Source organism: Salpingoeca rosetta (assembly GCF_000188695.1).
Source record: "Salpingoeca rosetta unplaced genomic scaffold supercont1.10, whole genome shotgun sequence".
In the NCBI taxonomy this organism is placed as follows: domain Eukaryota; class Choanoflagellata; order Craspedida; family Salpingoecidae; genus Salpingoeca; species Salpingoeca rosetta.
The window spans coordinates 798,314-826,126 of record NW_004754924.1 but is presented as its reverse complement, the minus strand read 5'-3'; the positions used below and the strand labels follow the sequence as shown (position 1 = coordinate 826,126).

The 27,813-nt window shown below is 54.6% G+C and overlaps 7 protein-coding genes across 7 annotated transcripts; 2 read left to right on the top strand and 5 right to left on the bottom strand.

Annotated features, from left to right (window-relative positions):
- Window positions 1-18: 18 nt before the first annotated feature.
- On the bottom strand, window positions 19-3,490 carry PTSG_04480 (uncharacterized protein; the record flags this gene model as incomplete). The annotated part of the gene is made up of 9 exons (XM_004994516.1): window positions 19-420; window positions 675-772; window positions 1,009-1,132; window positions 1,330-1,385; window positions 1,586-1,960; window positions 2,256-2,380; window positions 2,570-2,795; window positions 2,955-3,010; window positions 3,300-3,490. Coding segments are annotated over 9 exons (1,462 nt in total), but the record flags the coding sequence as incomplete, so codon positions are not given.
- A 210-nt stretch (window positions 3,491-3,700) lies between these two features.
- Window positions 3,701-4,731, bottom strand: PTSG_04479 (uncharacterized protein). Its single transcript, XM_004994515.1, has 4 exons — window positions 4,563-4,731; window positions 4,321-4,381; window positions 4,104-4,189; window positions 3,701-3,839 (listed from the first exon to the last, which is right to left on the bottom strand). The coding sequence occupies exons 1-4, from the start codon at window positions 4,694-4,696 to the stop codon at window positions 3,776-3,778; spliced, it is 345 nt and encodes a 114-aa protein (XP_004994572.1). The 5' UTR covers window positions 4,697-4,731; the 3' UTR covers window positions 3,701-3,775.
- A 36-nt stretch (window positions 4,732-4,767) lies between these two features.
- On the top strand, window positions 4,768-11,280 carry PTSG_04478 (uncharacterized protein). The gene is made up of 19 exons (XM_004994514.1): window positions 4,768-4,879; window positions 5,231-5,334; window positions 5,588-5,709; window positions 5,869-5,917; window positions 6,112-6,181; window positions 6,751-6,841; window positions 7,100-7,143; window positions 7,299-7,422; window positions 7,699-7,774; window positions 7,989-8,161; window positions 8,415-8,476; window positions 8,717-8,780; window positions 8,999-9,049; window positions 9,245-9,318; window positions 9,560-9,619; window positions 9,760-9,825; window positions 10,163-10,243; window positions 10,404-10,530; window positions 10,755-11,280. Exons 1-19 carry the CDS (start codon window positions 4,785-4,787, stop codon window positions 11,037-11,039), a joined length of 1,818 nt encoding a protein of 605 aa, XP_004994571.1. The 5' UTR covers window positions 4,768-4,784; the 3' UTR covers window positions 11,040-11,280.
- PTSG_04477 (uncharacterized protein) lies at window positions 11,151-16,727 on the bottom strand. Its single transcript, XM_004994513.1, has 8 exons — window positions 16,458-16,727; window positions 16,003-16,033; window positions 15,779-15,832; window positions 14,714-15,467; window positions 12,676-14,523; window positions 12,270-12,437; window positions 11,930-12,013; window positions 11,151-11,738 (listed from the first exon to the last, which is right to left on the bottom strand). The coding sequence occupies exons 1-8, from the start codon at window positions 16,515-16,517 to the stop codon at window positions 11,423-11,425; spliced, it is 3,315 nt and encodes a 1,104-aa protein (XP_004994570.1). The 5' UTR covers window positions 16,518-16,727; the 3' UTR covers window positions 11,151-11,422.
- Window positions 16,728-16,733: 6 nt separating this feature from the next.
- PTSG_12180 (uncharacterized protein) lies at window positions 16,734-24,528 on the bottom strand. Its single transcript, XM_004994512.1, has 26 exons — window positions 24,191-24,528; window positions 23,990-24,051; window positions 23,727-23,783; window positions 23,483-23,539; window positions 23,062-23,241; window positions 22,773-22,846; window positions 22,451-22,555; window positions 22,191-22,272; window positions 21,843-21,970; window positions 21,552-21,636; window positions 21,045-21,224; window positions 20,759-20,855; window positions 20,440-20,507; window positions 20,261-20,325; window positions 19,966-20,083; window positions 19,568-19,777; window positions 19,215-19,346; window positions 18,851-18,935; window positions 18,633-18,680; window positions 18,374-18,419; window positions 18,170-18,224; window positions 17,817-17,906; window positions 17,565-17,658; window positions 17,352-17,403; window positions 17,080-17,146; window positions 16,734-16,911 (listed from the first exon to the last, which is right to left on the bottom strand). The coding sequence occupies exons 1-26, from the start codon at window positions 24,294-24,296 to the stop codon at window positions 16,876-16,878; spliced, it is 2,379 nt and encodes a 792-aa protein (XP_004994569.1). The 5' UTR covers window positions 24,297-24,528; the 3' UTR covers window positions 16,734-16,875.
- Window positions 24,529-24,566: 38 nt separating this feature from the next.
- Window positions 24,567-25,596, top strand: PTSG_04474 (uncharacterized protein). The gene is made up of 3 exons (XM_004994511.1): window positions 24,567-24,739; window positions 24,955-25,059; window positions 25,254-25,596. The coding sequence occupies exons 1-3, from the start codon at window positions 24,578-24,580 to the stop codon at window positions 25,551-25,553; spliced, it is 567 nt and encodes a 188-aa protein (XP_004994568.1). The 5' UTR covers window positions 24,567-24,577; the 3' UTR covers window positions 25,554-25,596.
- A 253-nt stretch (window positions 25,597-25,849) lies between these two features.
- On the bottom strand, window positions 25,850-27,294 carry PTSG_04473 (uncharacterized protein). The gene is made up of 4 exons (XM_004994510.1): window positions 27,162-27,294; window positions 26,868-26,933; window positions 26,571-26,649; window positions 25,850-26,374 (listed from the first exon to the last, which is right to left on the bottom strand). The coding sequence occupies exons 1-4, from the start codon at window positions 27,183-27,185 to the stop codon at window positions 26,367-26,369; spliced, it is 177 nt and encodes a 58-aa protein (XP_004994567.1). The 5' UTR covers window positions 27,186-27,294; the 3' UTR covers window positions 25,850-26,366.
- Window positions 27,295-27,813: the final 519 nt, after the last annotated feature.

Below are 27,813 nucleotides of genomic sequence, written 5' to 3'. Positions count from 1 at the left end.
TGAAAAAGATCGCTTGGACCAAACTACGTGTTGTTTAATCGTGAAGAACAGCGTCCCAGCACCGGCTGCCAGTCGTGATGTCGACGAGTGCAACACAGCCGTAACAGCACTGCCACAATCACACACACACACATTCACATTCACACTCACACACACATTCACATTCACATTCACACACACACACACGCACACACGCACACGTGACAGTATCACAGGTCCTCAGAGTCTCGTGCGGGAGATGGGGCTGCAGGTTCGTGTTCACCATCACCATCATCATCATCATCATCACCATCATCGTCGTCGTCACCGCCTTGGTCGCCAACCATGCCGTGGGTGTGCGATGGCTGCTGCCCATCATCTTCGTCCGGCACCTCCTCGATGATGTAATCGCGCGTCTCCTCCAAGATCGTCGTCGTTGGCCTGGCAGAGGAAGTGGCATGGCGGTGTGTGTGTGTGTGTGTGTGTGTGTGTGTGTGTGTGTGTGTGTGTGTGTGTGTGTGTGTGTGTGTGTGTGTGTGTGTGTGTGTGTGTGTTCGGTCATGAGCGAACAGGACAAAGCCAGCCATGTCAATTAACAGCAGAATACACCACCTCAACAGCGACAACGTGCGCCTCCCCCCCCCAAACTCCCCATTCTCCTCCTCTGCACAAGTTGTGTGGGATTGGCTGCTCACTTTGGCTCCGGGCAGCCATCGATGGGCATGGAGTTGAGGAGCGTTTCAAGGTGGCGGCGCAGCACAGCATTCTCCTCCCGCAGAGCTCGCACTTGCTCCTGCCGAGGTGAGGTGTGGTCGTGGTGGTGTGAGTATGTGAGAGAGAGAGAGTGTGTGTGTGTGTGTGTGAGTGAGTGAGTTGTGAGTGGTGGTTGGACTGACACATGGAACAACAAAGGGAATGTGAATGAGAAACGCGAGGTGCACACAACACAAAACTACACACACACACACACACACAACACACACGCACGCACACACACACACACACACACACAACATAAACACCACTCACGGCGCAGATGGAGTGCTTTGCGTGCGCACGTGCGTCGTCTGCAGCCTGTTTGACCTGCTCCTTCTTCTGCTGTTTCTGCTTGTGGACTTCGAGGCGGTCAATCATGTGTTGCTTCTCAATGCATCTGAACAAATCACGACGACACCACGGCGACGGTGCACAGGGGCGTGAGATACATGCAATACTCGATCGATCAAGCAGTTGGTGGTGAATCGCGCGCGCAGGAAAGCGCGATGATACCAATCATCTACATCGATCACCTTCACCAAATCACCGCCGCTCACGCCACAACCACCTCCGAAATCGCCACCAGCAACCCACCCGTTGCACGGGTCGTGAAACTGCTGCAGCAGCTTGCGGAGATCAGACACGCGAAGCTGTGACAACACGGAGGCGAGACATGGGCAAAGGTTGTGGCAGAATGAACAGTAGGGTGACGTCAGTGCATGTAGAGTACCGCTCATCCATGAAAACGAACAAGACACAGACAGACAGACAGACAGACAGACAGACAGACAGACACAGACACAGACACAGGCACAGCCACACGGACACACGCGCACACACGCACACACACCGATTCAAGGTTGTCAGGGATGGTAGCGGCCTCCTTCTTTTTGCTGCCACTTGCAGGCCTTCCACCACCATCACCACCATCACCACCACTGCCATTGCTGCTGCCACTGCTGGCGTTTGACTGCTGCTGCGCTGCCTCGTCGCCCTGCTTCGCCGCCTTCTTTGCCTTGGGCGGGAGGGCGTGGTCCATGAGGAAGAAGTCGATGGCCATGAACGTCATTGGCCCTTCGTACACGAGCGCCTCGCCGTGTGTGGGGTGGATGTCCACCTTGTTGCTGCGGAGGACTGCAATGCCGGGTGCATTTTCCACGCCGGTGGCGTCGGTTACGCCCTTGTGCTTTGGGTTTGTGACACCAAGCTTCATGCGGCCTTTGTACTGCCCGGGAGCGACACACGTAGGTGAATGTGAGGTGATGGAAAGGGGGTGGATGTGATGAGTAGATGAAAGAGCAAGCAAGGGAGAACGGAGGGACATACACATGCGAGCATGCAATAACAAGGAAAACACACACATACACGTCACACACACGCACACACACACACGTAATACACACACACACATAGACAGACACACACACACACACACACACACACACACACACACACACACACACACACACACACACACACACACACACACACACACACAGCACAGCACACGGTGATCACACCTTGGCCGAGAGCGCCTTCCAGATGGGCGGTGTTGTCTTCTTGGACGTGACCAGAACGGCAACAGGGAGGTCGTCCTCGCGCATGATCTTGTGCAGCGACATGTCGGTCACATACCGGCTGTAGTCTAATATCGTGTCAACGCCAACACACACACACACACACACACGCACAGGTGTGGAAGTGGTGAGGGAGAAAAGCCTTCTTTAAACCAGCATTTGTTTGGTATGCATCTACCTATGCACACGCACACGCACATTAGTGTGCGCCCCTCTGTCCCCTACACCCAGCCACACCCACACACACACACACGCACCTGGCATATGGCCGACAGCAATCTTGGAGAGGGTGCTGGCTTTCCGGTCAGAGTCGTAGACAATGCGCTTTGGCGGTTTGCCGTTGGCCTGCGGTTTGAGGAAGAAGATGTGCGGCACGCCCTCCAGCTTGAAGTTGTACCGGCTTTCCATCTCCCGCACCACTTCCATGTTGCGGTGCACGTCCACGGCCATCACGTTCACCATGCGTCGCAGCTTCTCCGCAACCTTTCCCATTCACCACAGCATCGCAGGACGCATCACAGAATTCGGTGAGCAGATGCTGGTGGTGATTGAGGGGCGTGACATCGGCAGGTTGTACAGGAACATAAGGGGGGGGAGGGCGAGAACTGCGGCACGTTTGTATGGTTGCATGCATGCGCCCACCTTTTCATACTCTGGAGCAAAAGCTTGACAATACCCGCAATCCACGCGGTAGATCTCTGCGTATGTAAGCAGAAGAAACAACAGCAAACGATGCACAGATGCACGTGCCGTCAGCAACCAGTGGAGCAAGTACAGTGGGAGAGGGGCAGGGATGTAGGTGTGGGCGTGGATGTGGGTGTGGGAGTGGGAGCGGATGTGGGTGTGAGACTGGATATGGGATTGGAAGGGCAGGACACCCATGTGCACCCATGTACCCATGCACACACACACACACACACGCATGCACACGTGTACACGTGCGAACACGCACACATACATACACACACATGCACTCCACGCACGCACCGATGATGGTCAGCTTCTTTGCGTGTCTGAGGCTGTTGAGCTGTGAAATGGAGTTGAGGTCCATGACAGCACTTGCTGATGGGTACAGCTGCGACTCATCACCAGCGCACACATCACAGCATCCCACGACAAGCAGCAGCATCGCCGCCACTGCCGCGACCACAACCGCTCGCATCCGCATCGTCATCATCAACCACCAAAAGCGCGCAACGGATTCCGGAAAAGTGGTGAACATCTTCCACCAATATTCAAGGATGACTATGCTGGTCTGTGTGTGTGGGCGTGCATCTGTTGTTGTGTTTGTGGCTTCCATCTTCAACACGCACACGAACGCTGTTGCTTGTTCCACCTTCACATCATCGCACCACTTGTCGTTGCTCTCTGTGCAACAAAGGCTTGCGGTTTGCTTGTGTCGCTGTTTGTATTAGAGGAGCCTACACTTTGCTTATGAACAAGAAACCATGTCAAGTTGTTTGTCAACTGGTGGTGGTGTCCTGGCCTGACGACGATCGTGCTGCCGCCTTTTGCTTCTCAAAGTAGCTGTCGTGCGGTTGAGAGATAGAGAGAGATAGAGATAGAAGAGTGTGTGTTTGTGAGTGTGTTTGTGTTTGTGTGTGTGTGCGCGCACACAGTCAGTGAGTCAGTGAGACAAACAATGAGGCTGTTTGTGCGTGTGCGCACACACACACACAGTCAGTGAGACAAACAATGAGGCTGTTTGTTTCTTGTGGAAACGCCAGGCACAACGCTGAAACAGGAGAGGTAAAGGACGCGACGCTCGCGTCAGCATGACCACGCACGCACCTCATGACGCTCTCTGCGCAGGTCAAAAACACGTTGACCTTCTCGTCGCATCGAATATGCGCATCCTCTGGATGTTCTGATACGCACTGCATGTTAAGAAAGACCACATACACGTGCACAGCGCGTGAGGTGTGTTATTGTCGCACGCCAGCGTCGTCCAACGAGCAATGAACGAGAAGCAAAGACAGGGGAGTAGTCCACGCACGCCACAGCACACCTTCTGAAATGACGCCAGGGAGTGCTTGCATACCCGCTGAATAGACCGAATGTACTCCACGCTAACACAGCCAAAGCAGCGACATACACGCGCGCGAGAAGTGAGTTGAAAGCGCAGATGCAACCAAAGCACACAATGGTGTGGTGGCCACGACACCAGCACATCCACACGCAAGCACCCCTACTCACGCACGTCCACATCCGCAACAGCAGCAGCATCCGCAACAGCAGCAGCGACAGTACCTCTGATCGCTGCACTTTTGCAGCGCCGCTTTCTGTTCAGGGCAGCCGTCGTTGCCATGCACCTCTGCGCACTTGTGGAAGGCTTCCACCTCCTGCCTGCATGAGGCCTCCACCGCATCTAACAATCGATCCATCTCCTCTTCTGCGCTGCTGCTTTGTTGTGTGTGCGTCTGCGGAAAATTGGACACATCATTTACAAATTGTCCACAACCGCACTGGGCAATGATGGAAGCAGAGGCGATTGACAGCATCAGCGCTGTCGTGCAAGGCACTGCCGACACCGACTCCCTTGCCTCCCTCAAGCAGGCAAAAGCACAGTACGTTTGTTTGTGTGTGTGTGTGTGTGTGTGTGTGTGTGTGTGAGTGTGTGCGTGTGTGCGTGTGTGAGTGTGTGAGTGTGTGAGTGTGTGAGTGTGAGTGTGTGTGTGCATGTGTGTATGTGTGTGCATGTGAGTGTGTGTATGTGTGCGTGTGAGTGAGTGTGCGTGTGTGAGTGTGTGTGAGTGTGTGTGAGTGTGTTTGATCTGCGTGAACATACGCATCTGTTTTTCGACTGTGAACGCATCTGTGTATGCGAACATGTTTGCGTGTGCTCGTGTGCCGCCTCTCCTCTCATCCACCCATCAACAAGACCCTCACTCATGGTCGCTGTGTACACGCTCATGCAGCATCGTTGGACTCGCATTTCGTCGCGTGCTGTTCCCGCTGCTGGTCCAGCGCGATGAAAAGTGTCTGGACGTCCTGCGCATATGCATCGAGTGCTTCAAGCGCGGTGCGTTGATAAGTAGCCTCTGACAGAAGGATGTCAATTTGTCTCACACACGCACATTGATTCCCGAGCTTGGGCATCCACACACATACACACATGGTTTTGCACACATGCCTCCTTGCAGTATGCTTGCTCCTCATGCTCCTAGGTTTGCCCTGCCTGTTCCTCACGTTCATGCACTCACCCAACGCTCAAACCCACGTGTACATACCCACACCCACACCCACTTACACGCACTGGTCTCGCACCACGACAGAGTTTATTGCCGTGGCAGCAACAAATACCGTGTTGATCAGCTTGTTTGAAGATGCATTTGACGTGCTCCCCGTCAGCATGTGCGAGCGCGTGTTCACTCTCATGGAGCAGAACGCCCAGCAGGTTTGTCGACGCCTTTGCTCTTGCTTGGCTGCGTTTTGTACGAGGAAAGAACACCGCACGATAACCGTGCCCATTCTCCGCAACCGCTCAATCACTCCCCAACACCCACCCACTCACGCCATCCAATCCATGTGGTCGCGCCTTTGCATGTGCCTGCAGCCTGCATTTGTCAAAGCCAACGGCCCGCGCGTCGTTCGCCTCATCAACGGTGTGTATGGGAGCGGTGGCGGCGAGCACGCTCGTGTGTGCAACAAATGCCAGCGATTATGTTTGAACGGAAGCTGTGGACTGGCTGTAAGACTGAATCACACACCGACCATTCGTGCTTTCTGATCCCACTCGTCCATGTGTCCATCACCTCACGCTGCAACGTGACACATGCACGTGCCTCCCCTCCCTCAGGGCTGAAGAAGCGGCTATCACGGTCGCAGGACATTGAACTGAGCGGCCGTCTCCTCATGTTCATCGCCAGGTGCCGTTCGGGTTGCGTGTGTGCGTGTATGTCTTTGTGTGTGTGTGTGTGTGTGTGTATCTTTTTGTTTGTTTGTTTGTTTGTTTGTTTGTTTGTTTGTGTGTGTGTGTGTGTGTGTGTGTTTGTTTGTGTGTGTGTGTGTGTGTGAGTGTGTGTGAGTGTGTAATATTAAGCTTACTAGGTGGGCTTCGCGAAATAAGTAGCGCAGTTGCGCTAACTTGCAACCAACAGACCCTGGCCCTTTAGAATTACCAGGCGTGTCGAGATCGAGTTCTTATATGACTATGGCCAAGTACTTGCTAAGGTGGGGCCGGAGCGATTCTGAATTTCATCACTATCGCTTTCAGTGGGGTCATGTTGTTGTTGTGTGTGTGTGTGTGTGTGTGTGTTGTTGTTGTGTGTGTGTGTGTGTGTGTGTGTGTGTGTGTGTGTGTGTGTGTGTGTGTGTGTGTGTGTGTGTGTGTGTGTGTACGCTCACCTACTCCCTGGTGCACGCCACCTCACACCACTTGTTGACATGCTTTCAACTCAACACCACCGCCACCACCGCATTGCTCCAACTCGGGCAGTATTTTCCCCATGTCGGACAAGTCTGGCGCCAACATCTCCTCCGCTGTCAACGTCGCAAACAAGACGCATTACGACGAAACAGAGGAGGAGGTGTGCATTTGCGTCTGTGTGTATGATTGGGTGATTGTGTGTGTGTGTGTGTTCATGCGTGTGTGTGCATGCGTGTGTGTGTGTGTGCGTGTGTGATAGCGATGCACGCCGTCACACATGCACATGGTTGTGTCGTCATCTGTTTGTTGAGTTGCATCATTCTGTTCTTTTGTTCACTTGCATGCGATGCGAGGTGTGAACACGCCTGACGTATGTCTGTCCTGACCTCCATCTATTCATGTGTGTGTATGTGTGCAGCTGGACACTTCCGCCTCTGAGGCCGCGAAAGCACAGGAAGACATGTACGCGTGTGATGGCATGCACGTGCGTGCTTGTGTGTATGCTTTCGCAATGATTGCGAGTTTTGCGTGTTGACGTCCTCATCTCACCACATACGCACACACGCACCCACGCACACACTCACACACGCACACACACACACGCACTTACGCAACAGCGACATGCCGTCTCTTGGGCGTCCGCTGAACAAGAGCGACTACAAGCAGTTCTGGAGTCTCCAGCGCTTCTTCTGCGAACCGCGCCTCTGCTACCAGCCCGACGAGTGGAAACGATTCGAAAAGGTCAGGCTTCGTGTGTGTGTGTGTGTGTGTGTGTGTGTGTGTGTGTGTGTGTGTGTGTGTGTGTGTGTGTGTACGCGTGTGTTTGCTTGTGTGTGTGTGTGTGTGTTTGAGCCTGTGCTGCTGACAGCCGTTGTGTGAAGATGTGTTTTTCACTTGTACCTCGCAATCAATTGCTGTTCGTCTCACAGCGTCGTCGTCCAATCACTCATTCGCGTGCCTGTGTGAAATGTATCCATACATGTGCAAATATGTACATTTGTGTGCGTGTGTGTCCAGGCGACGGAGTGTGTCCTGGATCTGTTTGAACGCCATCCACTGGAGGTCTCGCCCGTGACAACGCAGCCAACGGCAGGTGCGGTGTACAATGGGGCTGCATGCTAGTGTTCAATACTCTGATTCACACGTCAGTGGCAATGAACACTCCGGCTCACACCTCGATGGTGGTGAACGCTCTGGTTCACATCTCCGTGGCGGTGAACGCTCTGGCTTGCGGTCTGACATGTTCACCCTGCACACCATCTCACACACGCTCGTCAATTTGCACCCCAACACATCCATTCAACCAGCCTCGATGATGGACACCAACGATGACAACGGTGATGGTGATGGTGATGGTGATGATGGTGATGATGACGGGCCGTCTCAGAAGCAGAGGCGCGCGGACACGACGTTTGCAAAGTACCTGACGTCCCCGAAGCTCTTTGAGCTCCAACTCAACGACGTCACCCTCCGCCGCGAGGTGCCCGCTGCTCGTGTGTGTGTGTGTGTGTGTGTGTGTGTGTGTGTGTGTGTGTGTGTGTGTGTGTGTGTGTGTGTGTGTGTGTGTGTGTGTGTGTGTGTGTGTGTGTGGTTATTTGTAGTTGTGATTGCTTGTTCATATTGGCGTTGGACACGTGATATGCGAATTGCATTGGCGGTATTGTCTCAGCACTTTGCATATCTGCTTCTGTCTTTCCATCACCCCCTCACCCCCATCCAATGCACCGCTGTAGATTCTTCTCCAACTCCTCATCCTCTTCTCGTATCTTCCGCGCGACAGCAAATTCAAGAAGCCGTGAGTCGCGCTGCGTGCCGATGCTGCGTGTGCACTTTGTTTGCTTTGAATGTGCTATTCTGTGTGTGTGTGTGTGATTTACAACTGCACGCCAACTATCAGGTTGTGCGAACGATCAGGTTGCGCTAACAATCAGGTTACTTGTATTTACCTTTCCCTCCTCTCTCCCTCTCTCGCTCTGTTCTTGTCGTCTGCTCATGTGCGCGTGCCCACGCGTTACCGGTTGCTTCGACCGCGCAGCGCGGAAACGCTGACGTCAGCACAGAAGGAATGGATGGACAAGAGGCAACGGCAAGTCGAGAAGGTGAGCGCAGCTGCTCGTACCATGTTCACACGCGACCAAGCGAGGGTTGATTGCACTGATGTTGCTCCTTCCCATCGTATCTGCCACGCACACGCACACGCACATACGTATGTACGAGTGTACAAGAATGCACACACGTCCACGTCAAGCCCAACTCGAATTCACACCAACACCCTCACCATTATCATCATCAACATCACCGTCATGATCGCCATCAGCTGATGAAAGCGGCCGGGAGCGACGGCGCTGATTTCCTCACGAATGCAAAGGTGAACCCTCCGTGTTGCTGCTGCTGCCCCTGAGGACTTGGGTGACACATGGCTCGCCAGCCACAACGTAACCCTGTGTCGATGACACACACGCACACACACACACATATACATGGCGCGTTAACCCGCTTGCCTTTCAAGTGTAACCCCCATCTCCCGTGCTGTGGTCGTGTTTACCTCATGTCTGCTTGGTAGCGCATGCTGGAGCGTGAGCTGGTCTGGGTGCAGTGGAAGGAGGACGGCTGCAAACCGTTTGAGAAGAAGGAGAGGTGCGTGACATTGCTTGCTGCTCTCACAGTCGTGTTCTGTGGTTTGATTGCGCACTCCTGACCACACGCTTGCTTTGAATCATCACACGGCTGAAACACACACACACACACACACACACACACACACACACACACACACACACACACACACACACACACACACACACACACACACACACACACACACACACACACGGCTTGCACGCTTGCTGACTGTGTTGTGTGTTTGTGCTCTGCGCAGTGCAAAGCGCAAGGCACCGTCGCCACCAGCACCGGGCGCAGCCGGCGTTCATATGGGCAGGTGAGGCACCGCAAATGGAGCCACACGTGACGCGTCACTGTCCTATCACATTACACACACGCACACGTTGTTCGCATGGAGCTGCGTTGACGCAACTGATCACTCTGGTTGTGTATGTGTGTGTGTGTGCGTGTTGACAGTGATGAGCTGCAGCGGCTGTGGACGCTGTCATCAACGAACATGGAGGCCTGCAAGCGCGCGAAAGTGTAAGCTATTGGAGACCAACTGCAATCCACTCTCTTTGCTTGTCGCAGGCCACACACACACACACACACACACACACACATGCATGGTACAAAAACATTGCACTTGTCACGCACACACCCACACATACACACGCGCACACACACACGCACACGCACACACACATACACACATACACACACGCACGCACACACACATACACATACATACACGCACACACATGCATGGTACAAATACATTGCACTTGTCACGCACGTACACCACACTTGCCACAGCACCGCCACACGCACGCTAACGTTCAAACGCAATCATCAACTTGCTGTGTGGTGTTGGTGTTAGGCGGGTACCGTCGCTCAAGGAATACTTCCTGGACGCGGTGGAGGAAATGGACCCCGCGGAATGCGTGGAAGAGGAATACTGGTCCGGCACATCACTCTGCTGCCTTGCGATACTCGTGCACAGCGTCTCCCCATTGTTCCATCATCTGACCCACCTTGACGCTCACCTACTCACACACACACACACACACACACACACACACACACACAACATACACACACACACAACACACAACACACAGGCAAATCAATGACTTTCGGTTCAACTGGAAAGGCCTGCGCCTCATTTCGCGCAAGAAAGTCAACCTGTTCCACTTTGCAGATCAGCTGTCACTCAAGTCATACATGGAATCCACACTCAACATCCTCGTAAGTCGTGGTGGTGATAACGATTGTGGTGATCATTGCCGTGATGTGCAGCGATGTGCCACCCGCCTCACACACACACACTCACACACACTCACGCACACACACACACTCACACTCACTCACTTACACACACACACACACACACATACACACACACACACATATACACGCCGCCCGCACACATACACACTCACTCACTCGCGCGCACACTCATGCGCACTCAGGCGAAGGATTTTTCGTCTGGAACAGCGTCGCCGTCTGCCGCTGTTGGCGAAACGAACACACGCGAGGGGGCGGTGAAGGCAGAGGAGGAGGGAAACGGCGATGCTGGCACTGGCAGTGGTGGTGATGATGATGATGATGATGGCAGCAAGAGCGGGGACGAGGGAGAAGGAGGAGAGGAAGATGGCGAGGAGACAGCAAAGATGGAGGAAGATGATGACGCTGGTGATGGCGGTGATGATGATGAGGAAGGAGAAACAGCGAATGGTGACAAGGAAGACGAGTAAACGGGCTAGTGTCCACCTTGTTGTCCCCGTGTGTGTTTTGTGGCTGTATCTTCTTTGCCCCCCCCCCTCCCCCCAAAGCCCTGTTCAAGCGTCTTGCGGTGTAGATGTGCATTCCTTCAGTTGTTCGCTGTATTCGCAAAACGTGTAACAACAGCATACATGCAAGCAAGCAAGCATGGAAAGCATTGAACGAAAGCAAGAAGCCCTCACACAAATATTCAAGGAAGACAACAAACAGATGATATGCACGCGCCTGTGCATCTATCTCAGTGGCACCAGAATGCAGAACACATCACCTCACACGGACACAAGGACGCAGCAGTCACACCTTCACGCAACACGTGCATCTGTGCCACTGTATGTGTATGTACGTGTGCGTGTGTTCATGCGGGGAAGCAGATGCGGTGGTCGACGCGCCACGCCTTGCGCTTCTGGCGATCAATGGGGACACGTTGGCGGCCAGCAGCCATCACCGCCTCCCGCTGCTCCTGCGTCAGCCGCTCTCCCCACTTGGCACACCCTCGCACGTCGCCCGACACGGCCTCCCACTGACTGCCTGCATCAACGTACTTGGTCAGCACACCCTGCGCCACTTCCTCTGTTGTGCACAGTGCTCGTACGAGTGCAGACACATCGTTGTCGTGCAGCGCTGCCTTCACCGCCGCGTACTCGCCGGCCTCGCTCGAGGGCATCTTGATGCTGTTGGTTTGTTGTTGAATATTTGGTGGTGGTGGTGATGACGACGCGGATGATTGGTCATTGTGTCAACGTGACGTCGATGCGAGTTGCGCGAGAGAAACGTGTGCAACGGAACAAAACAGCTGCAAAGCACAAGCATAGAGCCACATAGCAACGGATGCATGTGCCTGAGACATGAGCGGTCAACGTACATGATCTCGTCGAGGGTGGTGTTGACAGAAACGATATTTCGCAGCAGCTTAGACGACGGCCCACCCAGCCCGCAGTCTTGCACCCTGAACACAACAACAGCCACACGCATGTATTTCAACACCCATAGCGATGGGTCAGCCTCAAGGCGAAACAAGCGCCGCATAACATAACACACATACACACCAACGAATGGCGCAAACACGAATATGTGCAAACGCACATCCACACTATCTCACACACACACACACACACTCACACACACACGCACATCCACAAGAACACACACACACACACACAAGTGCGCTCTATCATTGGATGCAAACAAGCCGGGAGACTCACGTGAAGGTGTTCATGGTTGTGTTGCGCTGGAGGCCGAGATGAAGTGTGTCCTGCACGTTCTTGTCGGAAAGGTCGCACTGCTTCAGACGAAGACTGCGCAGCCTGCGCATTTCAGGGAAGAGGCGTCCAAACTCGCGCAACACGTCCGCAAGCACACACGTCTCCAACCTGACGGCATTCAGGATGACGATTAACAAGGAGGCGGATTGAGCTGACACAAGAATACACAATTTGGAACAAGTGCAGCGGCCAACGTATGCAAACCACACGTACACAAGAAAGCACGCACACACGCACACATACACACACAAACAAGAAAGCACAAGAAAGCACACACACACATAAACAAGAAAGCACAAGAAAGTATTCATACATACATTCATACACACATACGAAAAAGACTCACGTGAGATGTCGAACGCAGTTGGCCTGGCGGCAGATGGCGAGTGCACGGCGCAAGGTGTCTGCCGAGTTGGTGGCGATGGTCACCTCATCCACCATCTCGTCCTCGTCATGAGTCCCACCGTCGCCCGGATCAGCATCTGCACGTTGTTGCTGCTGACGCCGCTGCTGGATGCGGTCACGCATGGCGAGCAGCTTCGTCCTGTTGTCGTCATGCGGCAAGTCGAGGTCGCCTTCAATCGCAGACGTTTCGTTGGCAGCCGGGGATGCGTTGGCTGCGCGGGCGCGGGCTTCACTGCACCGCTGCTCATAGTCGCCCAGCGCGACGTGGATCTCAGACAGCACTTCACACACATCACCGATGTCGCGGAAGGTGTTGATGCGGCACTGTGTCACCTCCTCGTCCTCCACAACAACGCCCTCCTCAAAGGTTGCATCACGCAGCACCTGCTGCACTTCCTCGCCAACAGCGGTCAGCTTGGTGCCCAAATCGCTCACAAGCGTCTGCCCGTCAACCACAACACGCACGCCCCACAACAACTCCGCACCGTCCTCTTCTTCCTCCTCATTATCATCCGCAGAAGCACTTCCCTCTTCCTGCTCCTCCTGTTGCTGCTGCTGCTGCTCCTCCTCATCGTCGTCATTGTCGTCATCGTCGATGCCAACAGCAGTGGCAGCGGGTGCCGCCGGTGCGGCTTCTCGCAGCGCCGCGACAGGCACCGCTCCGTGAGCACGTGGCGCGTGTGCGATGCCTGCAGGCACGAGCTTCAATCGCAGCATCTGCTCCACATCCTTGAGCCTGTCCTGCATGAACGCGTCCACAATGGCGTTGATGTTCTGGTCCACGTGCGTGTCCAGCTGCATGGTGAGCTGCTCCCGAATGGCAGTGATGAGCGACGAGAAACGGCTAATCTTCACCTCTGACTCCACGCTGCGCAGGTGGGCCACCGCCGCCTCCACGAGCACGGACGAGAGCGGGGTGGTGCGGAGTGACTGCGCAAATGCCTCAAACGCGGCCTTGATGCGGGCCCAGTGCGCCTGCAGGGTGTGGCGGAGGGTGTGCACACCGGTGGCGGCAACGGGCCTCTCCCGAGCAATAGCGGCCATGGCTCTGTTCACGCGGCGGAAGAGGCGAACAATGCGCTTGTGCAGCTCGGTGCAGAGGAGCTGGTCCACGCGGAACGTGGGCAGCGTCTTGGACACGTGGTCGAGCACGGCACGCGCAACCTCACTTGTCGTCTGCCCGCGCTCAGAAGCGCCAAGATCTGGCTCATGCTGATGCAGGGCTTCTCGCCGCGCAATCACCTGGTCCTCCTCCTCAAAGCGCACAAACGGGTAGCCAAGCCTGTCAAGACCGCGCTCAAAGTCCTGCAGGGAGCGGCGAAGGGCCTGCTGCGTGCGGCGCGCCCACACCTCGCACAGGTAAGTCTCAAAGCTGTCGCGAAGCTTGCGCTGGACGCGGTCAATACCAAAGCACTCCTCCATGGCGCGAATCTTCTCTTGTTGCTTGAACACGTCCTTGGCTTCCCTGAGCTTGTTCAGCTGCGCCTCCTCGCGGTGGTTCAGCTCCGTGAATGTCTTCATCTCCAGGCGCTCGCCGTTCAAGACGCAATTGGCGACACAGCACAACCCGTACCCAAGGTCCACAGGAAGCTTCCCGAAGCGTGCCTCGTGTACGGCCTGCGGGTAGCACAGGTCAGTCTTGCTGAGCACACCGATGCTGCTTGAGAGCATGTTGCACTCGCGAATGACGGCCAGAGCATCGTTGGCCGCCATGGAGCTCTGCACTGACATGACCGCGCACACGAAGCTGTTCTCCGCATGCGCGCGCAGATACCGCTGGGCAAGCTCCCTGATGGCGGTGACAGAGGAGGGGGGTGTGCGTGTTGTGTTGGGAGGAGGCGAGAGCATAAGAAGTTGTGCAAGTCAGGTGGCATGCGTACATGCACGCATGCATGGAGTGCCCAGCAGAATAGACAGGCATGTGCACACATACACACACACACACACACACACACACACACACACGTGTATGCATGTACCTCGTTTGTCGGGGGAGGTTTGCGTTTGCCGTGTCTGTGGCGACAACGCCTGGGAGATCAACCAGTGTCATGTTGGGGAAGTGTGGCCCGCTCAGCTCAACCACAACCTCATATCGCATCGACACGGGCCTGCGGTGCTGTTTGGGTTGGGACTCGCTCTTCTTGGCAAGCATACTGGAGCGGTGCTTGCCAAGCACACCCGAGCGGTGCTTGCCAAGGAAACCCGGGCCCTCCGGTTCCTCTGGCTGCTGCTTTTGCGGGTACTCCGAGTCGACGAGAAAGATCATTCGCTCCTCAATGGCCTCTTGCAGGAACTCGAGTGGCACGTAGTCCTCCATAATGGGCGCAGGTTTCCCGTGGTTGGTGCCCGTGTAGTTGTGGACAGTCGTGGACACCGGCGTGCGCGTGCCGTCGGGCTGAATCTCCACAGCGTAGACCTTTGGGATGCTGGCCTTGGCTTGCGTCTTGAGCTTCACCTTGACGGGCATGAGCGTGCAGATGTTGTCGCGGAAGGGGAAGATGGGACGCACGATGAGGCGGGAGAGGGTGAGGGACTTTCCATCACTTTCCTTGCCCACAACAATGACGACAGGCGCGTCATACTCCGGGCCAATGAGCTTCTTCTGGATGAGCGTCTTGAGGGATGGCGGGATGATAAGGTCCAGGCCATTCTGTGCATCAAGGGCAAGCTCGCTGTGGGCCTCTCGCTCCCGCATGATGCGCTCCCTCTCCTCTGCAGGGATTTCCTCCGGCTCTGTGTGTGTGTGAGTGAGTGAGTGAGTGTGTGTGTGTGTGTGTGTGTGTGTGTGTGTGTGTGTGTGAGTGAGTGAGTGAGTGAGTGAGTGAGTGAGTGGGTGAGTGAGGGGGTGAGTGAGTGGGTGAGTGAGTGTGTGGGTGAGTGTGAGTGTGTGAGTGTGAGTGTACGTGAGTGGGAGGCAGGTGCATATGTGCGTAATTCAAGGCCATGAGACGTCTTCGTGACGAAGAATCAAGTCTGTAGTCACATCACAAGGCGGCATTCAACAGCTGAGTCTGAGGAATCATCACACACGCATGCATACATACCAGGCACCGTGCCGTTCAGACGTGTGAACCATTCTTCAAACGTGTGGCGTTCATCTGGACATGTGTGTGTGTGCGTGAGGGTGCAAGCAATATTCATGAGTCACAATGGAAAGTAAAGTCCACCATCACCATCACCACCACCATAATCATCATCATCGTTTGCGTTGGCACCGCCATCACCACAGCTTGTCATTGACACACACACACATTGTACAGCAACTCACAATACTTTGATTGATAGAGCACGGGGTCCTCCTGTGAAGAACACGGAACAAAAAGCACACAATGAAAGCACGGAGCGGGGTCAGTCAACCATTGGTCAAGAGCGTATCACCAAACACCAGGACACGCACACAGAGACACTAGAGAGAGAGAGAGAGACGGACACAAGCAACCACACACACACACACACACACACACACACACACACACACACACACACACACACACACACACACACACACACACACACACACACACACACACACACACACACACACACACACAAACATCCGCACACACACGCACACAGTCGCACACAAGCAACCACACAAACACACAAACTTACACACACAAACACACACGGACACAAACATACACACAGGCGGACACCCGCGCAGACAAGGACCAAAATGCATGACCGGCACAGTCACACATGAACGAGGGAAGGAAGACTCACAATGACAGCGCATGTGATGGCGTCGCGCTCTGGGTTGGGCACATGTGCGGCCTCTTGCATGGTGGCGGCAGCGGGGAGGTTGGATGATGATGATGATGATGTGGAGTTGATTCTTCCCTCAGCGTGTATGTGGCAGAACGAAGGGAGGGTGGCTGACGCGCAAGACGAGACAGCAGTCGGGGGGAATGGCTTGCTTGTGTGTGTTTGTTTGTTTGTGTGGACAGCAGCTGTTTCTCGTCGTCTCTGTGCTCGGACACAACAAAAACCGGCGATGACTCATGCTTATATGTTTTTATGTGTCGCACTGTCGCGCGATGGGTGTGAGGGCTTTGCACCATACACGCAGACACCCGCACGAGTGCATGCACACCCTTGTTCTTCTTCTCCCTCTGTTGGCTAGTTTACAGGTGTTGTCCTCCTACTGCTTGTCCTGCTGCGTTAACGCTTCCACCATCTGTGCGTGCGTGCGTACGTGCGTGTGTGCGTGCGTGTTTGTGTTTGTCAGTGGCCTGTAGTGTGAATGACTCGCAGTGGCGAACACACATGCATGTGCATGCAGCCACGTCGAAACAGTACACGAAACACGCGAACAACCCCCCCCAACACACACACACACACGCACCTGCTCGAGCTGCATGTTCTTGAGTAGCGTCTCCTCCAACAATACCCGAAGCTTGTCATTGCTCTCCCTAACAGGTAAACCAAGCAGGCACACGAAGGCGACACGGTGGGGGAAGACACACACGGGTCAGTCATTCAGCTGGCACTCTTCACACGCCATGAACAACATGAACAACATGAACAACATGAACAACATGAACAACATGAACAACAGGAACAAGGATACATACACCCACGTGCAAACACACACACACACACAATCTGCCTTCACACCGTAGTTGCGCCTTATCGCCCGTCTTCTTGTGGCCTTTGCTCGGCGATGAATCTGGGCACGCAGCACAATGCAGAGGTGCAAGATGGTTGTCATGCACACGTGGCTGAACATCCAAGGTGGGAAGCACATACACGGAAGATGCATCATGCAACACATGCACGCACACACGCACGTACGCACGCACACGCACACCCATGTACGCACACACGCACTTGTTGATCCGGTCTGGATGACCTGGTCCACGAGCATGGCTTTTGCGCACAGCTCGCCCTCCAAGTCCCGCACCTTCGACTCCAAATAGCGGACCTGCACACATGCACACGCACAAGAACATGTATTGGAAGGGCGCGCACAATACGCACACACACACGCACGCACACACGCACACACGCACGCACACACGCGCACATGCGTATGCCTATTCTTCGCCATTGTTGCGCATGCTGGACAAGCGCTGCTCTCACTTTGTCGTTGAGCTCCTCCCGCTCGGTCTTGACTGCAACCATATCCGACAGCAGCTGCGCGTGCTCACTCTCGCTGATCTGCAAATCAACCTGGTTATTCCGTGTGTGTGTTTGTGTGTATGTGTGTGTGTGTGAGTTTGAGTGCATGAGTGTGTGTGTGTGTGTGTGTGTGTGTGTGTGTGTGTGTGTGTGTGTGTGTGTGTGTGTGTGTGTGTGTGTGTGTGGAGGGAGGGAGGAGAAACACACACACACACACATACACACACAGAGGCATACGTGTGTGTGAGTGAGGGTGTATGCGCGGTTCGCAAAGTGGCAAATCAAGCAAAAACTAAAGCTGTTTGCAAATGTACCGATCGAACGGAGTGCGCGTCCGATGCATTCAAGGAATCCAGTGACGGCGCCTCTCTGTGCACACGTGTACGGCCATGCACGTGTTGCGTGGGGCATCGTGAGGCAGGTGTCATCATCTGTGTGTGTGTGTGTGTGTGTATCTGTGGTGGTAGTGGTGGTGGCGGTGCGCGAGAGGCAGTGTGCCATTGCATAGGGCCAGCTACCGCATGATCAGTGACGATGATGACGACGAAGTACGACGATGATGGCCTGTGTACACACGTAGAAGCGAGAGGGGGAGACAACAGAGTGAGCACACGCGTACAATGCCGCTGCGGCTGACGTCATATCCACGGGCATGTGCACTTGCACGCACACATGCACATGCGCTCACTCTCAAGTCCTTTCGTTGCTTCACCGCAACCAACTCAACAACGCATCCACTTGACACCGGAATGTGCAACCGCTGTTGCCCGTACGCACCTCGTCGGGACACCGACGGAGAGCCCATCTGAGAGGCAGATCTGTCGCCTGTACACACGCATACATGATGGTGGTGGTGGTGATGATCATGATGATGATGGTGATGGTGAGCCATTTGCAAGTACTTTGACTTCTTTGACTACTTTGGTGAAGGTCTTCCATCAGAAACACACGCGAGCGCGTGTGAAGGTACATGCACGTGCATCCCAAACACACACCTGGCCGCTTGATCTCTGCGAGTTCGCGTTCGGCCTTCTCCGCCCGCCGCTGCTCGCGCTTCAGCTGCTTCTGCAGCTCTTTGATCTGGAAGACGAGGAGAAGGAGGAATTGCAACACAACACAAGGTGTCGTCGAACGCATGTGCAGAATGTGAGGTGATGCATGGAGGATGAATGTCTGATGGTCGCTGCAAAACAGGGGGGGAAACAATACATACATGGTAACATACATGAGATGCACACACACACACACATAACACACAGAACACACAGAACACACAGATGCATACACATACACACACACACGCACGCTGCATCGCGCAACACATATGCACACACAAACGAAGCAAATCGCTGCACGTACAAAAGCGGCCTCCTTCTTTGTCTTGGCGGCAATGGACTGCTCGCTCTGCTCAATGCGGGATTTGGCTTCATCGGCCCTCTTCTCCGCTGCAGCAACTTTCTCCTCCAACGCAACCCTTGACACAGCCGCGCGCTGTTTTCCGCCGGGGAGGGGGCAGTCGGCGGGAAGATGAGGAGGTGACACGCAGCATTGGGCACGGATGGCAAGTGCAACACACACACACACCTGTCATACGCACATACACCTGTCATACGCACACATACACACACCCATGCACGCGCACACACATGCGCACACACACACACACAGACACACAGACACACACAGACACACACACACACACACACACACACCTGTTTGGTTCGTGTGATGGCGGCGACGGCTAGGAATAGGACGCGTAGGCCACGGTCGCAGAGCTGCGAGCGCTGGGTGTTGAGGGATTGCTTCTCATCCTCAAGGGCCTCTGCCTTCGCCTCTGCTTCCTTCAGCTGTGCAGACAATTCTTGCTTCTCTTCCTCCACTTTGCTCGAAGCGGACACGCGCGCTTGCAACCGCGCAATTTCCTGGCAGTTCGCACACACACACACACACACACACACACACACACACACACACACACACACACAGAATGGTTGTCATTGTCCATGTGTGAACAGAATCAAGTACAGCGCGTACAATGACGCACACACACACACACACACAGAGCTCCCCAGCGTTACCACGTGCACACGAACACCGGCCTGCAACGAACCTGCTGGTGCTTGTGTGCTTGACGGTCGTTGGCATGGAGGGCGTCGTCCCGCTCCTTTTGCACTGCTTTCATCTTCTCCTCGTGTTCCGCCTTCAGTGCATCCATCTCCCTCGTGTGCCTGCAAGTCAAGACAATGGTTGTGTGTGTGTGTGTGTGTGTGTGTGTGTGTGTGTGTGTGCGGGGAGTTGTGAGCAGACCATGGGAGCTACATGTGACGCAAGAGGGGAACACGATTATCTCCACAGTAGCCAAGGCCATCATCACACAGCATCACCACTGCCCAGCGTCCTGTTACTTTGCAAGCTGCTCCTGCTGCTGTTTGCTGAACTCGTCCACCTGCTCCTTCCATTTCTCCACATCCTGCAATCAAAGCAGATACGCATGCGAATGTAAGCCGTGTGTATTTGTATGTGTGTGTATTTGTATGTGTGTGTATGTGTATGTGTGTGTGTGCACATGCACGTCGACATTTACCTTGTTGAGCTGTTCGATTTTCTGCTTGGAGTCATCGGCGTTGATTTCCTCTCGCAGCCGCTCCGCCTCTGCAGTGCATGAACACATGTACGCGGATCGTCAGCGCGCAACAACGAAGAGCAGCGCACGACAAACGCAACACACAGGCGCACACATGAAAGCCACATGAACGCATGAACGCAACTGCAGACTTGTGCTTTGAGAACATGTCGCACACACACACACACACACACACACACACACACACACACACACACACACACAAAACACACACACACAAAACACCACACGACACGATGACATGATCGGCAGTACGGACCGGCCTGTGCTGCTGCCGCTTCCTCGCGTGCGGTCGCAAGTTTTGCCCGCGTCTCCTCCAACTCTCGCGCTCGCGCATCCAAGTCCGCAGCAGCATCCTGGCCGCACGTGGTGCACATGTATACATGTGTGAGCGTGAGTGTGTGAGTATGTGTGAGGGCGAGAGTGCGCACGTGTATTTCATGACGTTCGCTTCTGCAGCAGCTGGCTCGCACACCAGCACAGCAGCCTACAGATCAACAACATAAAACGCATTCAAACCGCATTCATACAGGGTGACCACCAACCTTGTGAGATGAGAGGGATTCCTTGAGGTGCTCCAATTCGGACTGCACCTCCGCCAATTTGGACGCCGCTTCCTCCTCTTTTTCTTGCATCATTTTCTTCATGGATTGCGTTTCGTTGTCCGCGTTCAACTGCAGCGCTTCCACTTCGCTCTCGTGCTTCTTCTTCAGCGCCTCCATCTCCTGAGCACATTCGGAAGCAACGACAGGCAACGGCCGGGAGACAGATGCGTGTCAAGGTGAGGAGAAGAAGTTGCAGACTGCAATGGTTGCTTGCACATTGACCGCATCAGAGCACAAACACACACAAACACACACAAACAAAAAACACAAACAAACACACACACACAAACAAACAAACAAACAAACACACACACACACAAACAAACAAACAAACAAACACACACACACACAAACAAACACACACACACAAACAAACAAACACACACGCACACACAAAGCCACCACCCTCTCCACTCCGTGTTGAAGGTGACGGTGGGGCCACCCGACCTTCGTGTGCTGTTGGTACATGTCCTCCTTCTCTTGCTGCAATTCCTGCAGCGCCGCCTGCTTTCGCCTGTACTTCTGCTGCAGCCTGGCACGTAAACATGTGAACGGATGAATAGTGGGTGGTGGTGAGAGGAGACGGTACACGCAGCACAAATGACAACCAACAACGCGACGACGCCTCCCTCGCACTCACACGCACACACACGCACACACACAACATGCACATGCACGACACCACATGCACACATGATCGCGAGCGTGGCTGGGAGTTGCAAGAGCGCAAGAACGCACTCGTCCAGCTCGGCAGCGTGGGCGGCCTTATCCGCGTCAATTTGTCGTCGCGCGTCGTCGACAGCGGCGTTGGCGGTGTCAAGCTGCTGCTGCAGCTGCTGCGACGACACACGCAGCTCGCTGTTCTCCTGGCGACCGCACAAGAAAGGGGGGGGGAGGGGAGGGGAAGAAGAGTGGATCGTGTGAGTAAGGGATCATGGCGGTGGAGAGAGCACAGCGCTGCTGGTGTGACAACGACGGTACTGTAGACAGAACAGTCACCGCACGTGTACTGCCTAAGCCTCCGCACGGCACAATTTGACGCCACACGCAGCACAAGCAGCACGCCCCCTCTTTGTCTGTGCACACCTCTGCCAGCTGCTTTGCACGGTCCTCCTGCCGCTGGCACATTCCCTTCAGCTCGGCGTTGACCTGTTCCAGCTGCTGCACCCTGTGTGTGTGGGGGGGGGGAACAGAGGGTGTGTGTGTGTGTGTGTATGTGTGTGTGTGTGTGTATGTGTGTGTATGAGAGTGTATGTCTAGACAACGCGCAACGGCAGAAAGTCGTACACCCTGTACGCCATAGATATCATCCTACACAAAAACACACACGCAATTGCAAGACGCACCTGACGCGAATGGCATCACTGGACGAATCATCCGCTGTGTTGCTGTCGTCCTGATCGGCGCTTTTGTCCTGCGGTCCGTCTCCGCCATCACCAGAGCCAACAGCCCTGCAATGCAAGTCGTGCGTGTGTCGTGTGTTGGCGGGGAGTATGTGTGTGCGTGTGTGTCGTGATATTGTGCCGGCCACCTCTATGAGATAAATTGATGAAGAGGAGAGTGGCACAGGCACACAGAACCAGGCACACACACACACACACACACACACACACACACACACACACACACACACACACACACACACACACACACACAGGGTGAGCGTACAGTTTGCTTTCGAGGAGTTCGCGGTACTTTGCCTCCGCCTCCGCCAATTGGGACGAGAGCATCGTGTTGCGCGCCTGCATAGATGATGGTGAGGGTGATGGTGAGGGTGATGATGAGGGTGATGGTGGTGAGATGACACAATCAACGGTGGATGGAATCAAGGTTGTGGTGGCGAACACGGCTGATATGAAGTATCGCTTTGGCATGCAGACACTCTGGTGTGTTATCCCACCCTGTACACACGCACACGCACACACACACACACGTGCACACGCACACACGCACACACCTGAAGGTCTGCGATTTTTGCGTCTGTGTCTGCGCGCAGGTCTTCGACTTGCTTGAGCGCAGCTGTGAGCTGCTCCTGCAGTGCGCCGTCCGCCTGCTGGTGCTGGTGGTGGTGATCGCCATCTGTGCCCTTACGCAACCGGTCAACCTCCGCTTGAAGCGCCTCGTTCTGCCCAGAAATCTGACGCACGCATACACGCACGCACGTAAATACACATGAAAGAAGAGAAAGAGAGTGGAGGAGCTGGTGAGGGGGGTGAAACGTGCACAGCAAAGGTGCACAGCAAAGGTGCACAGCAAAGGTGCACAGCAAAGGTGCAGCCGCGAGCTGTGACTGGTATCCTGTCACTTGTGTCATGGAGCATTGAGATGAGGCAAAACAAAGCAGGCAGCCGAGTCAACAGCAGTTGTGCATGCCCCACCTCTGCCAGGTTCTCCAACAGGCCTTTGTTTTGCAGCTCCAGCTCTTCCTTCTCAGCCTTGATGTCGTGGTGCGGACAGCAGCAGTGTTGGCGTGACACACGTGGATACATGCCGAAGTTTGCACATGCATGAGCCCAGTTCAACGATTGCTTCCTCATGGTACACACACGCACGCACGCATGCACGCACGCACGCACGCACGCACGCATGCACACACACGTTCTTCGAACGCACTCTGCGCACCTGATGCAGGTCGATCATGGCCTTGGTTTCCCGTGCTTTCTTCGACTTGGCAATGGCCTGTGCAATGTCACAAGAGGTTGGGTTGAGCTGACTGGCATCGACGCGGCAGGCAGCGCTTGCTATACTTCCAGTGGCTTTTCACAAGTGCACTGACACCCAACAGGCATCACAAATATGCACACGACCACACGTGTACATGCACACACAAACGTACATCACACCTGCACACACATCACACACACAAGCACATGCATGCAACGCACCTTGTTCGCCTTTGCCAAGTCCTTGGAGAGTTTCTCCACTTCGCTCTTTGTTGCCTCCAAAGCTGCATGTGCGGGAACATGGAAAGTGAAGGGTAAATGGTGGTGTGTCAAGCCGGCACGCAGTGATGCGCCAAACCAACAAACAAACACGCGAAAAGTCAGCACGAAAGCAAGCCGTGCATTTGGCACAGTGCTCCATACCACGCGAGGCTGCATCCCGCTGCTCCTCGGCATGGTATTTTTCCTCTTTGCACTGCATGAGCATGGTCTGCAGCGCAGCAAAGTCATCTGCGCCAAGCTCCGCCATGGCGGCAGTTTCTGTGTCCTCACAGCGTCTGTCACTTCTTTCTCGCAAAAAGATGGCGTGTGCTGAGCGTGCACTGTGCTGTGTGCGCCGCAAGCAGCCACTCGCTCTCGCCTCGCTGTCGATCTATGCAAGCAGCCGCACACAGAGACAGAAGAAGAAGAAGCAACACAGGGTAGAGGAGGAGGAGAGGAAGCGCAAACCAAAACAAGCAGTGGTGCTGGTGCGGTGATTGTTGGCGATTTGTGGTTGACATGCACCAAATTTCCTCGAACTCAACGTTGATGACAACGAAGATGGCTGATCGAAACAGCAAGAGCAGGAGCAGTGGCAGCAGAGGTGGCAGTGGTGGTGGCAGTGGTGGTGGGAGTCGCCTCGGGAGCAGTCAAGGGCGCAAGGATGACCCCGAACTCATGCTGGAAAAGGGAGACTACGAAGCATTGATGGTAAGCGTCTGTGTCTGTGTGTGTCTGTGTGTCTGCTGTGCGTGTGTGTGTCTGTGTGTCTGTGTGTCTGCTGTGTCTGTGTGTCTGCTGTGTGTCTGTGTGTGTCTGTGTGTGCCGGCGTCACGGTGTACGTACATGCTGTGCTTGATGTTTCAAGCTGCACGCTCGCATGAGCTCCCTCATCGTTAATCCAACTGACCGTCGCCACATCCCAGGCTTTTGCAAAGCACGTTCGAGTGCCTGCGTTGGACCGATCCATTGTCAAACCAGTGTGCGTTGACGACTTGGAAGTCAAGGATGAGGAAGACGTTGCCAAGCAGGTCAGACAACACCCCAACAGCATGTGTGTGTTTGTGTGTACGTGTGTGTTGTGTGTGTGTGTGTGTGTCTTGCATGCTGGACAAGGTGTGCCGAGCATTCTCGTGGCATTCATGCATCCTCACACCCGCGTTCATTCACAAACACACACACACATGTACACACGCATGTACACACGCATGCACACAACCATTAGGCTTCAAAGGAGGGTGTGCACAAAAGCGGCAAGACGGGCCGCACCAAGCGAGATGATGTGGTGGTCGAAGAAGAAGAAGCAGAAGAAGAAGCAGAAGTGGAGGAAGATATTGCTGTCACAGATTCGCCGCAGGGACGAAGACGAGGCGAGGACGCAAAGTACCCAGCGTCAAGGAAACCTCACCAGAGCCGTCGTGGCGAAGCTGCTCACGCTGACGACGACGAGGATGACGCTGTGCATTCCGAGGTTGAAGAGGAGATCTTTGAGGACGACATCCCAGAGACTGTGCTCTCTCCATAGGCCAGCCATGTGCGTGCGTGTGTGTGTGTGTGTGTGTGTGTGTGTGCGTGCGTGCTTGTGTGTGTGCGTGTGTGTGTGCGTGTGTGTGTGTGTGTGTGTGTGTGTGGGCGTGTGTGTACGTACGTGTGTCTTGTGTCGTGTAAGTGCCCTTTCCTTCCTTGGCATCCTACCTGAATCCACGTTTGTGTTGTCTGTTCGCCCTCATTGCATATTCCATATTTCCAAACCCCCTCCCCCTTACACCCCTCGTGCATTCGTCGGTGTGTGTTGGTCCTCTTGCACCTTGCTTGGCCACTTCCTGCTGTACATATCATCATGTGGTCAAATGGCTTTCATTCATGCGACCAAGACAAGGGCATACTGAAGAGTGCGAGAGTGCGAGAGCAACCAGGGGTTTGGCGACAAGGGAACCTGAAGGGTCCCTCGACAAGCGCACAAGTGATGCTGTGGCGCTTCACGGTTCAACGGCAACGTATGCAATGAATGTACAAGTGGATTAAAGGGTGTGTTCACTTGACAACAGATACATGAAGGCACGGACGGATGACACAAAACTGTAACCAAGTGAGAGTGGAATGGTCAGCTGCGGAGAGAAGACGCAGAAGGATGACGAGTAACGAGGGAAGCACTGGGTCTCACACAAACGAGGAGGCGTGAGACACTGGGATTAGTCGTGGCACAGGACAGACCGGACAGGAAGACACTGCGAGGTGTTGTGTGTGCTCGTCGTAGCTGTGAGGAGGCTGCATGCATGGCGGCGTGGTTCCTTGTACTCGCGTGTGCTCGCCTGCGCGCTCGTTTGGCCCTCTTCCTTCAGTAGCCTGTGTTTGCATGCAAGGGCGCACAAGTTGGGACCGTGCAAGCAGCGTGAGAACACAGCGAGACAACGCAGGCAACGGAGGCAACGCTGATGGTTGAGAGGAAGGCCGAGAATTCTGCTACATGTTGGTAGCCGAGTTTTTCGCACTGGTGTCGTGTCATCCATACACACGCGAGACCACCCATGAGAGGACACACTTTCGCTCTCGCTGGATGCCTTGATGGCCGATCGCAGGATGGTCTTGATGTCCTCAACCGCAGTCTCGATGCGATCAAGCTGCCAAAAGAAGCAACCCAAAGCATGAATTTGAACGTCGAGAAGAGATGTTCGAGCAGTTTGCAGAGCGGAGATGGGATAAAGGCGTTTGCACACAGGTACACGTCAAATGGCAGCGTCCAGCATGCAAGAACGCTACAGCGCTCGGCAGCTTCACAGCCGTTCCCCAGACTTCAGTATCCCTTGCACTCTACTTGAACTGACGAGTCAAAAGGTACCTTTGACTCCATGGTGTCGACGCGGGTGCCAAGGTTGGCCACTGCCGCAGACAAGTCGTGGGTCACCTGCAGCATTGTGCATGTTGGATGCATGGTGACTTGGTGAGAGATGTCCCCTCAACACACAGACAAGGTACAAAACAAACGCGAGGACTAGAGAGGAAGACTCATCCAGCCACAGACTACCAAGTCGCTGCAGACGCTGAAGATGAGGCCCTCGCTGCCCTGTCGCTGCCACAGGCACGCAGGTACACAAACAAACGACCATATCTTCCCGTGTTCGCTTGAGCGTACCTGATCCTTGGTCTCTGGATCCATTGTGGTGCTTGAGGACGATGGGGGATGTGAGCAAACAAGGCTGGGTGGTATTCGCTGGGTGGGTGGTGGTGTTGGTTCGCCTCCTGTCTTCTTTCCTTTTCTTGTTTGCTTTGCCTGCAAGCTCCAACGGCAGTTTCTGCTGACATCAGCGAAAAACAGCAGGGAACCAAACGAACGGATATGGCTGGTGTTGTCTCGGACAGCTCCCGCTCTGTTGGGGACGAGGGTGGTGGTGGTGGCAGTGGTGGCCGCAAGCACAGGCGCGGCCGTGGCGGCGGAGACTGGACCTTTGTACGTGCATGTGTGTGTATTGTATGTGTATGTGCATGTGTGTATTGTGTGTGTGTGTGTGTGTATGTGTGCGTGTGTGTGCATGTGTACGTGTGTATGTGTGTGTGTGTGTGTTGTGTGTGTGTGTGTGTGTGTTGTGTGTGTGTGTGTGTGTGTGTGTGTGCATAGCACGTTGACGATCTCATCGGTGGCTCACATTCAAACACACACAACACACACGCACACACACACACACACACTTTCCTTGCTGCAGCGAGAGTACATGGAACAGAAGAACGAAAAGCTCAACCAACAGCACGAAGACGGCCGCACCTCTGTGTAAGAAACACCGTGCACG

Coding starts and splice junctions, on each gene's coding strand:
- PTSG_04479 (XM_004994515.1), bottom strand. CDS start 4,696: ATGGATCGATTGTTAGATGCGGTGGAGGCCTCATGCAGGCAGGAGGTG. Junction 4,190..4,320: donor CCCTGGCGTCATTTCAGAAG/GTGTGCTGTGGC, acceptor CTTAACATGCAG/TGCGTATCAGAACATCCAGA. Junction 3,840..4,103: donor TGCGCAGAGAGCGTCATGAG/GTGCGTGCGTGG, acceptor ACCGCACGACAG/CTACTTTGAGAAGCAAAAGG.
- PTSG_04478 (XM_004994514.1), top strand. CDS start 4,785: ATGATGGAAGCAGAGGCGATTGACAGCATCAGCGCTGTCGTGCAAGGC. Junction 7,423..7,698: donor AGTGGAAACGATTCGAAAAG/GTCAGGCTTCGT, acceptor GTGTGTGTCCAG/GCGACGGAGTGTGTCCTGGA. Junction 9,050..9,244: donor ATTTCCTCACGAATGCAAAG/GTGAACCCTCCG, acceptor TCTGCTTGGTAG/CGCATGCTGGAGCGTGAGCT.
- PTSG_04477 (XM_004994513.1), bottom strand. CDS start 16,517: ATGCAAGAGGCCGCACATGTGCCCAACCCAGAGCGCGACGCCATCACA. Junction 15,468..15,778: donor TCTGAACGGCACGGTGCCTG/GTATGTATGCAT, acceptor ACACACACACAG/AGCCGGAGGAAATCCCTGCA. Junction 12,438..12,675: donor AACTGCGTTCGACATCTCAC/GTGAGTCTTTTT, acceptor GAATGCCGTCAG/GTTGGAGACGTGTGTGCTTG.
- PTSG_12180 (XM_004994512.1), bottom strand. CDS start 24,296: ATGGCGGAGCTTGGCGCAGATGACTTTGCTGCGCTGCAGACCATGCTC. Junction 22,556..22,772: donor GAACTCCTCGAAAGCAAACT/GTACGCTCACCC, acceptor CTTGCATTGCAG/GGCTGTTGGCTCTGGTGATG. Junction 19,778..19,965: donor AAGCACACAAGCACCAGCAG/GTTCGTTGCAGG, acceptor GCGAACTGCCAG/GAAATTGCGCGGTTGCAAGC.
- PTSG_04474 (XM_004994511.1), top strand. CDS start 24,578: ATGACAACGAAGATGGCTGATCGAAACAGCAAGAGCAGGAGCAGTGGC. Junction 24,740..24,954: donor GAGACTACGAAGCATTGATG/GTAAGCGTCTGT, acceptor GCCACATCCCAG/GCTTTTGCAAAGCACGTTCG. Junction 25,060..25,253: donor AGGAAGACGTTGCCAAGCAG/GTCAGACAACAC, acceptor CACAACCATTAG/GCTTCAAAGGAGGGTGTGCA.
- PTSG_04473 (XM_004994510.1), bottom strand. CDS start 27,185: ATGGATCCAGAGACCAAGGATCAG. Junction 26,934..27,161: donor ATCCAGAGACCAAGGATCAG/GTACGCTCAAGC, acceptor ACAATGCTGCAG/GTGACCCACGACTTGTCTGC. Junction 26,650..26,867: donor TCGACACCATGGAGTCAAAG/GTACCTTTTGAC, acceptor TTCTTTTGGCAG/CTTGATCGCATCGAGACTGC.